A 10681-nucleotide genomic window follows, 5' to 3' on the forward strand; every position below is an offset into this window, starting at 1 on the left:
GTAAATTACTAGTAAATTAGCCTTTGCCTATGAATCCTCAGGGAGAAAGTGAGCACTGCAGATGCTGGGGATCAGAGTCAAAAAGCGTGGTGCTGGAAAAACACAGCAGGTCAGGCAGCATCCGAGGAGCAGGAGAGTTGAAGTTTTGGGTATAAGCCCTTATTGCCCGAAATGTCGATTCTCCTGCTCCTCGGATGCTGCCTGACCTGCTGTGCTTTTCCAGCACCACGCTTTCTGAGCCTGACTCCTCTGGCCTGATTCCAAACTGGCCGTCAGTAAAATGCCCTATTTGCTGAACGTGGTTGGCAAGTCAAGCTCCCAAGGTTCACCAAAATGTTACACACACCCTCACATTTTCCACCTTCTGAGACTGGTACAATCTGCCCTATGTTCCTATGAGATTAAGAATAAATTTAATGTATTGCATCAGATTAATTGGCATTCATGTTCAGCCCTGATCTGAATATCTAACCATCCATTCTCCTAAAGACAGCCTACTTCCACTGCCATCTGTGTCTATCCAACACACCTTAGGAAGAATATATTGGCTTTGGAAGGAATGCAGTGTAGATTTACTATCTAGACTCCAAGGCCTAAATAATGGGGAAAGATCATTTAAACCAGGATCATATTTCTTGGAAGTTAGGATGGATTTGTAGTAATTTATTGAAGTTTTCAAGCTATTAAGGGGAACAGAAATGTGTAATACAGCCTAAAGCAAATTGTTGTGGTTTGAGTTTGCACCTTCAACATTGAATCCTAAATTCTTTAATTCATTCCTTGGTGGAGCAGGAGGTATTAATTAGCTGTCAGATCCATTTAAAAGTTGAATTGGATAAAGAGGAGTTCATGAGCTTTAACACAAGTTGATTTTGTGATTTTTATTAATACATGCAGTGGTTTAGCAATGATAGCTGGATGGTCGGTTTGGCAGGAGGAATGATGAGCAGCGTTGCTGTGGTGATTACTATGACTCCCTTTGATGTCATCAGTACGAGACTCTACAACCAACCAGTCGATGAGGTCGGCAAGGTATGTCCTCCCCCGTCATCAAATCACACGCCCAGTGCCCATGGTGTGACCTCTACAACTTGTTGTTCTTTCCCCTCCCAGCATCACACCAGCTTATAGGGAGAACTAGACCAACCAGAATGCCAGTGGTATCTCGAAATCCACACCTAATAAAACCACAATTGATGTACTTCAATGATTTTTTGAGGAAGCAAGGTGTGTGTCTGTGTGCATGCGTCTGTCTCTAGCCATTCTTATATACAGGACATTTAGAGTCATAGAGATGTACAGCATGGAAACAGACTTTTCAGTCTGACCTGTCCATGCCAACCAGATATCCCAACCCAATCTAGTCTCACCTGCCATCACCCAGCCCATATCCCTCCAAACCCTTCCTTTTCATATACCCATCCAAATGCCTCTTAAATGTTGCAATTGTACCAGCCTCCACCACTTCCTCTGGCAGCTCATTCCATACACTTATCAGCCTCTGCGTGAAAAAGTTGCCCCTTAGGTCTCTTTTATATCTTTCTCGTCTCACCCTAAACCTTATACCCTCTAGTTCTGGACTCCCCGACCCCAGGGAAAAGACTTTGTCTATTTATCCTATCCATGCCCCTTATAATTTTGTAAACCTCTATAAGGTCACCCCTCAGCCTCCGACACTGCAGGGAAAACAACCCCAGCCTGTTCAGCCTCTCCCTGTAGCTCAGATCCTCCAACCCTGGCAACATCCTTGTAAATCTTTTCTGAACTCTTTCAAGTTTCACAACATCGTTCCGATAGGAAGGAGACCAGAATTGCATGCAATATTCCAACAGTGGCCGAACCAATGTCCTGTACAGCCGCAACATGACCTCCCAACTCCTGTACTCAATACTCTGACCAATAAAGGAAAGCATACCATACACCGCCTTCACTATCCTATCTACCTACGATTCCACTTTCAAGGAGCTATGAACCTGTACTCCAAGGTCTCTTTGTTCAGCAAAGGACCTTACCATTAAGTGTATAAGTCTTGCTAAGATTTGCTTTCCCAAAATGCAGCACCTCGCATTTATCTGAATTAAACTCCATCTGCCACTTCTCAGCCCATTGGCCCATCTGGTCCAGATCCTGTTGTAATCTGAGGTAACCCTCTTCACTGTCCACTACACCTCCAATTTTGGTGTCATCTGCAAACTCACTAACTGTGCCTCTTGTGCTCGCATCCAAATCATTTATGTAAATGACAAAAAGTAGAGGGCCCAGCACCAATCCTTGTGGCACTCCACTGGTCACAGGCCTCCAGTCTGAAAAACAACCCTCCACCACCACCCTCTGTCTTCTACCTTTGAGCCAGTTCTGTATCCAAATGTCTAGTTCTACCTGTATTCCATAAGATCTAAACTTGCTAATCAGTCTCCCATGGGGAACCTTATCGAACGCCTTACTGAACTCCATATAGATCACACCTACTGCTCTGCCCTCATCAATCATCTTTGTTACTTCTTCAAAAAGCTCAATCAAGTTTGTGAGACATGATTTGCCACGCACAAAGCCATGTTGACTATCCCAAATCAGTCCTTGCTTTTCCAAATACATGTACATCCTGTCCCTCAGGATTCCCTCCAACAACTTGTCCACCACAGAGGTCAGGCCCACTGGTCTATAGTTCCCTGGCTTGTCTTTACCGCCCTTCTTAAACAGTGGCACCACGTTTGCCAACCTCCAGTCTTCCGGCACCTCACCTGTAACTATCGATGATACAACTATCAGCAAGAGGCCCAGCAATCACTTCTCTAGCTTCCCACAGAGTTCTCGGGTACACCTGATCAGGTCCTGGGGATTTATCCACCTTTAACCGTTTCAAGACATCCAGCACTTCCTCCTCTGTAATCTGGACATTTTGCAAGATGTCACCATCTATTTCCCTACAGTCTATATCTTCCATATTCTTTTCCACAGTAAATACTGATGCAAAATATTCATTTAGTATCTCCCCCATTTTCTGTGGCTCCACACAAAGGCTGCCTTGCTGATTTTGAGGGGTCCTATTCTCTCCCTAGTTACCCTTTTGTCCTTAATATATTTGTAAAAACCCTTTGGATTCTCCTTAATTCTATTTGCCAAAGCTATCTCATGTCCCCTTTTTCCCCTCCTGATTTCCCTCTTAAGTATATTCCTACTTTCTTTATACTCTTCTAAGGATTCACTCGATCTATCCTGTCTATACCTGACATATGCTTCCTTCTTTTTCTTAACCAAGCCCTCAATTTCTTTTGTCATCCAGCATTCCCTATACCTACCAGCCTTTCCTTTCACCCTGACAGGAATATACTTTCTCTGGATTCTTGTTATCTCATTTCTGAAGGCTTCCCATTTTTCAGCCATCCCTTTGCCTGCAACATCTGCCTCCAATCAGCTTTCAAAAGTTCTTGCCTAATACCGTCAAAATTGGCCTTTTTCCAATTTAGAACTTCAATTTTTAGATCTGGTCTATCCTTTTCCATCACTATTTTAAAACGAATAGAATTATGGTCGCTGGCCCCAAAGTGCTCCCCCACTGACACCTCAGTCACCTGCCCTGCCTTATTTCCCAAGAGTAGGTCAAGTTTTACACCTTCTCTAGTAGGTACATCCACATACTGAATCAGAAAATTGTCGTGTACACACTTAAGAAATTCCTCTCCATCTTAACCTTTAACACTATGGCAGTCCCAGTCGATGCTTGGAAAGTTAAAATCCCCTTCCATAACTACCCTATTATTCTTACAGATGACTGAGATCTCCTTACAAGTTTGTTTCTCAATTTCCCTCTGACTATTGGGGGGTCTATAATACAATACCAATAAGGTGATCATCCCTTTCTTATTTCTCAGTTCCACCCAAATAACTTCCCTGGATGTATTTCCAGGAATATCCTCCTTCAGCACAGCTGTAATGCTATCCCTTATCAAAAATGCCACTCTCCCTTCCTCTCTTGCCTCCCTTTCTATCCTTCCTGTTGCATTTGTATCCTGGAACATTAAGCTTCCAGTCCTGCCCAGGCCTGAGCCATGTTTCCATAATTGCTATGATATCCCAGTCCCATGTTCCTAACAATGCCCTGAGTTCATCTGCCTTCCCTGTTAGGCCCCTTGCATTGAAATAAATGCAGTTTAATTTATTAGTCCTACCTTGTCCCTGCCTGCCCTGACTGTTTGACTCACTTCTGTTGTCAACTGTACCTGTCTCAGACCAATCTCTTTCCTCGCTATCTCCCTGGGTCCCACCCACCCCCCCCACCCCCACCTAACTAGTTTAAATCCTCCCAAGCAGTTCTAGCAAATTTCCCTGCCAGTATATTAGTCCCCTTCCAATTTAGGTGCAATCCGTCCTTCTTGTGCAGGTCACCTCTACCCCAAAAGAGATTCCAATGATCCAAAAACGTGAATCCTTCTCCCATACACCAGCTCCTCAGCCATGCATTCATCTGCTCTATCCTCCTATTCCTGCCCTCACTAACTTGTAGCACTGGGAGTAATACAGATTTTACTACCCTTAAGGACCTCCTTTTTAAATTTCTGCCTAACTCTCTGTAATCTCCCTTCAGAATCTCAACCTTTTCCCTTCCAATGTTGTTGGTTTCAATGTGGACAATGACCTCCTGCTGGCCCCTCTCCCCTGTGAGAACATTCTGCACCCTCTCTGAGACATTCTTGATCCTGGCACCAGGGAAACAACACACCATTCTGCCTTTTCTCTGCTGGCCACAGAAACATCTGTCTGTACCTCTGACTACAGAATCCCCTAACACAATTGATCTCTTGGACACCGACGTACCCCTCATTGCATTAGAGCCAGTCTCAATACCAGAAACTTGGCTGTTCGTGCTACGTTCCCCTGAGAATCCATCACCCCCTACATTTTCCAAAACACACCTGTTTGAAATGGGTATATCCACAAAAGATACCTGCACTAGCCGCTTACCTCTCTTACCCTTCCTGGAGTTAACCCATCTATGTGACTGTATCTGAGACTTCCCCCCCCCCCCCCCCCCCCCCCCCCCCCCCGCCGCCCCACTTCCTATAACTGCCATCCATCACATACTGTTGCTGTTGCAAATTCCTCATCGCTTCTATCTGTCTCTCCAACCGATCCACTCGATCTGATAAGATTTGCATCCAACAGCATTTATGGCAGATATAATCCACAGTAACCCTTAAACTCTCTTTAAACTCCCACATCTGACAAGAAGTACATATCACTGCAAAGGCCATTTTTGCTCCTTCACAATCTACAGACCCAGAAAATAACACCGTCTTATTCCTCTACAAATACTGCCCCAGGTTAAATTAATAGCTATGGCTTATATTTTAGGTTTAATCAAGAGACTTATCTCCAAAAATATATAATCAAGAAAGAATCCACTATACTCACTACTGCAGCCTTTCTCTTGGACAGACTTGAAACAATTAACTTGTCTGATTCTGTGCTGTGAACTTCGCCCAACATTTCCTCCAAGATCAGTTGTGAAATTCACTGTTTGTTAATTGTCCCAGATGCACTCCGATGTCCAGTGACACATGAATTCAAAAACAGCAAAGGCAGTAACTGTGCAGGGTCGTTTGTTCTCTATCTATCTCTCTTTCTCTCCTGCACTGTCCTCACCATGTGCTTCCTTTGTCTGCTCTTCTCCCCTTTAAAACTGCTGTTGTTTTGACTTTTTTTTCCAAAAGTTCCAAAACAATGCAACAGCATATAAAACAGTAATTGCTGCTCCTGGAATTCAAGGAAATCACCTCCAGCACCTAAAATACCTCAAAAAAAAAGGAGTAGCTCTTACAGCCAGAAAGTTTTCCCGTCCTCCATCTTGGATTACCCAGAATCCTTATGTTGGGTTGTGACAGCTGCTTGGAAAAATTCCAGGAGCATTCAACAGGTGACCTCTGCCCACCGCATGCCTCCACTCCCACCATTGGTTATCCCATTATGTCCAACTTCAGGCTTCACAGCCTCCTCAAGCCAATTGGAGAAGATGTTGTCAAGGTTGGACATCAGAGTGTTGAGCTGCAGTCCTGCCTCTCCCAGTGACAGTCAATAAGGATAGTTGCACAGGAAAGTCTTTAATAGTACGGCGAAAGGGAATGCAGACGGTTCAAACAGACTCCGAAATGTCTGTTTCTGTTCCCTGATGGCTGATTTGGTGAGTCAGCTCTGAGGGTGGTTACAGATCTTCCAGATCTTAACACCTTGCTTGTGCTGGGTTTGCTGAAGGCTAGGGAGGGGAATAAATTCAAACTGGATTCTAACTTAGACCACACCGCGGTCCCTTTGCTGGTTGTGAATCTCGTGTAAGATTGGTAAAAACAGTCAAACAGGTATTCACTAATCCATGACGAATGGTTATTTGGATAAGATGTCAGAAACTAGCTGCTGCCTGTAAAACCATAGCAGGAGTCACATTAAAAGGTATAAAATGCCATTCATTTTTAAAATAAACGGTTGATTTTTCTCCTGTATGCCAAACAACCGCTTATCCAGTGCTTGGGGTTTGGATTTGATTGTAAGTGCTCTTTCTGGCATCATGTTCAGGTTGGTAGCCTTCCTGCCTCTCTTACTTAAGCAAGAGCCTGAACACCATTACAGATAGGAATTGTTTATAGCCTGCACATTGCTTTTGAAGGGACTGGAAGATCCTCTGTGGTGAGTCTTCAACCTACCTTGCTGGCAAATACTACTGCTGAATTCTGAAGCCTCACCAGGTTTGCTGGTTTGGACCACCACTTTGGGACCCGAATTTAAATAAGGTCACCGAGGCACTTTGTCGCGGGAAGGGGTGGCCAATCACAGCGTTATATCAGTCATCTGTCCAAAAGAGTCAAAACTTACACTTTGTTTAAATGGTGCTGTTCATTGAGCACTTTATGTTGATAAAGCAAGTGTAGTGTCCCTTCAAGAAGGATCTACCTGATATGAAACACTTTTTTCCTTGCAGGGTAGGCTTTATAGAGGATTCTGGGATTGCTTGCTGAAGGTCTCGTGTAAGGAGGGAGTCCTGGGTCTATACAAGGGAATTGGACCTGCCTACTTTCGCTTGGGCCCACACACAGTTTTCAGTCTGCTGTTCTGGGATGAGCTCAAGAAACTAGCCTACCCTGACTACCGTGAGAAAATCTGAGGCACCCGCTACAGATACTGAGTGTCTATGTCAATGGGGCGAAGCCTCCAGTAGAAACAGGGGGAGCGTATGGTCTCCATCAACATTGAGCCAGAGGAGTTGGCAGACCTGCCTGTTGAGTTTCTGAGGGTGACCAAGAAGAGAGTGTTTCCATTCACAGGTCAGGAAGAAAATCCATTTTTCCTCAAATTACACTGGAACCATCTGAGTAAAGATCCACTCCTTCCTACTGATACTTTTCTCACTTCATCAGCAACAATTTGATGGAATGAGTGATTGCTACAGAAATTCAGATAGGGCCCCAAGCCTGGTCACTGTCCGCATCCTTTGGTAATGAGGAAATGATGCCAACGGCAATGGTGGACCATTTGGAAGAACGTTATCACATAGATAGACCGATTCATATACTGGTCTTGGAGTAACATCAGAGACAAAGCAGGGACTAAATTATAAACCATCACCTTGTATTTATCTGTTGATCAATCCCATCACATTCAGGTCCATTTTGAAGCCTTGCTTTGGCCACTTAATTCCCTCACTCTCGCTGCTTGGTCCAGATTCCTCTTTCTCCCACTGTGCAGCCTCAAATTACTAATTTTATAATTCCAAGGTAAAATTAATGTAAAAATTGCTGAATTTTCTCTGCTCCCTGACTCCTTTAATACAAAACCCACTTTGCAATTTCCCACTGCCCCGCAGCTCCCTGTTTAACAGACTACTTTTATTAAAAAAAACTTTCCATTTGTTTGTGCCCATCGGGGAAGTTGGCGTAGTGTGATACACGTTCTGTTATAAGCACCCAGTGTCCACATCAAGCAGTCCTGGGTCAGATCCGTCTGCACTGTCTCTCAAACATTGCCAGGTGGTCAAAAGCACATATTAGTTGTATATTAATGTCTCACTAAAGCATTAACAATACCAGTTAAATATAGAGTAAAGCTCCTCTACAAATCCTGAAAATGTGTCTCTATTTCATATTCAGAAAAATCCTAATGTGAAAATTTAATATTTTGTACACTTTCTAACAGTTGCTGCTTTTAATGGGATTGTCAAATTAGTGCTCAAACCCACCAAGGACTAGATTGCAATTGCCCCCATCTCATTTCATAGAGGATGCATGTAGGAACTTACAACCTGCCCATCAGACTGGTTGTGAACAGCATCCTCAATGTGTGTTGCACAAATGGGACCTGCAACAGATGTCTGAAATCAAGTTTTGCTTAGTTTTGTCTTTTTGACATTCAGGATACATAAAACATGCAACTGTCTGCATCTCCATGCAGTCTCAGATCTGACACTTTGGTAACTTCTATTTTTTGACTTCTGACTCAAATGAACAATTAAAGGGAGCCATGGTTAGCAATGGCTTTGCACACTTATTCATGAGCAACGTTTGACGAAAAGCATTTTTTTTTTGCTGAAGTTGAGAGGCTGAGTAGCCTTACAACTGCAATGTTAGACTTCTAACTCATAGTAATGATGTAGAACAAGGAACTGGACCAAACTAAGCCAATAGAATGGAACCTCCAATACATGTATGGTGTTACTGACCTCTTATTAAAACAGTGTATTGATTTTCTGTAAGGGAGAAACTAAGTTAATTTATATTGTGTGTTAGCATCTAGACTATTTAATTTCCCAATGAAAGTGCCTTTCATTGTAGTCTTTGTATTCTAACACTGAATTTTGTCACATCCAAGAAAGCTGGAACTGCCCATCACAAATGCCTAAAGGATCACTAGTCCTGCCCACATTTGAGAATCACTAACCTTGCCTACATCGGGGATCACTGTCCTCCTTGAGATCACTGTGTGCCTTCCAATGTGTTCCTGTAATGCTGCAAAAAAGAAAATTAAAATAAGAATTGTGAATAAGAGTTGAATGTTACTTTTTTTAACATCACCACAATGGGAAGTTGTTAATCAATGAAATTTGCAACAAATCAAGGGACTACTCCAACTAACCTTCAAACCATGTTTCTAATTAGTTCCTGCAGGACTACCTCAGGGTAGTGTCCTAGGCCCAAGCATCTTCAGCTGCTTCATCAATGACCTTTGCTCCATCAAAAGATCAGAAGTGGGGATGTTCACCGATGATTGCACAATGTTCAGCACCATTCATGACTCCTCAGGCACTGAAACTGTTCATGTTCAAATACAAAATCTGGACAATATCCAGGCTTGGGCTGAGAAGTAATAAGTAATAGTGTATCACACAATTACCAGGCCATAACCATCATGAATAAGAGACAATCTAACCACTGCCCTTTGACATTCAATGGTGTTACCATCACTGAATCCCCCACTATTACACCCTGGGTTACCATTGACCAGAAACTCAACTAGACTCACCACATAAATACACTGGTTACAAAAGCAGGTCAAAGGCTACGAATACTGTAGCGAGTAACTTATCCCCAAAGCTTGTCCACCATCTACAAGGCACAAGATTGTGCTGGAATACTCCCCACTTGCCTGGATCGGCGCAGCTCCAATAACACTCAAGAAGGTGACAGCGTCAAGGATAACACCGCCAAATGATTGGTATGTCTACAAACATACACACCTTCCATCACTGATGTTCAATGACATCGTATTGTGGCGGTTGGAAGTCAGTAATTTCAGCTTCAGGACATTTCTGCAGGAGTTCCTCAGGTAATAAATTGTGCTGTGTCCTGTTGTCAAAACAATACTTTGACAGTGTGTATAAATGTAAACTTCTGACTTCTAATTAAGTCTCTGTTGGTGAGGGTGCAGAGAAGAAAGGCAAGGTACCAAATTATAAGATGGGAGGCAAAAGTTAAATTACAGGAGAGATGTTGCAGATTTTAAAATGCAGAGAGTATTGGATACTGATAGCCAATTAATATAAGTGATGGACAAAGAGCCAATGAACAGGAGTACAAGAAAAACAGTATTGGCTACATTTGCATACACATATGCAATAGTGGATTGTACAATCGAGGAGCAAGATAGATATTGTGCCCGAGTGTGGTCACTTATCCCACTGATTGACCTTCACAATGCATTGAAATAAGGAACTTTACATGAATGATGGATGAAGATCATATTTTAAAAATAATTAGTATTTAAACAGGCTAAAGATTCAATGAAATAAAAGTACTGAAGATACAAGAAATCTAAAATAAAAACAAAGTGCTGAGAGAACTACTGTTAATGTTTTGGAGTCCAATATGACTCTTCTTTGGAACAGATATAATTTACTATATCATTTATTTACATATTCACCAGCCAGAACACCATAAAGTAGTTAAAAGTAACCTATTTCTGTGTTTAACTTATAAGCCTAAGACTATATCCTGACAAGCCTGAACAATTTATCCACTTCCTTAAACTCTTGAATGATATCTCCCATCAGCCTTCTCTTACACAAAACCCCATGCTATAAACCTAATGCAGGTAGCCCAGTTGCCTTAAACCAGATATCAGTTTGTTTTTCTCACTTTGCACTGCAATGCAAGTTTGCTTCCTATAGTGTCACACTGAGAATTTATACATATATGTCCAC

The 10681-nt window shown here is 42.6% G+C and overlaps 1 protein-coding gene across 1 annotated transcript in view; it reads left to right on the plus strand.

The window, feature by feature from the left end:
• The window catches only part of LOC140487096 (solute carrier family 25 member 35-like), a 31706-nt gene extending 22679 nt beyond the window's left edge, over positions 1-9027 (plus strand). The window contains exons 4-5 of the mRNA XM_072586565.1: positions 898-1032; positions 6971-9027. Coding sequence (XP_072442666.1) covers positions 898-1032; positions 6971-7153 — 318 coding nt within the window. The 3' untranslated portion in view covers positions 7154-9027. The remainder of the gene's footprint in view (positions 1-897; positions 1033-6970) is intronic.
• The last annotated feature ends 1654 nt before the right edge of the window (positions 9028-10681 follow it).

This window comes from Chiloscyllium punctatum, chromosome 16, assembly GCF_047496795.1.
Source record: "Chiloscyllium punctatum isolate Juve2018m chromosome 16, sChiPun1.3, whole genome shotgun sequence".
NCBI lineage: Eukaryota > Metazoa > Chordata > Chondrichthyes > Orectolobiformes > Hemiscylliidae > Chiloscyllium > Chiloscyllium punctatum.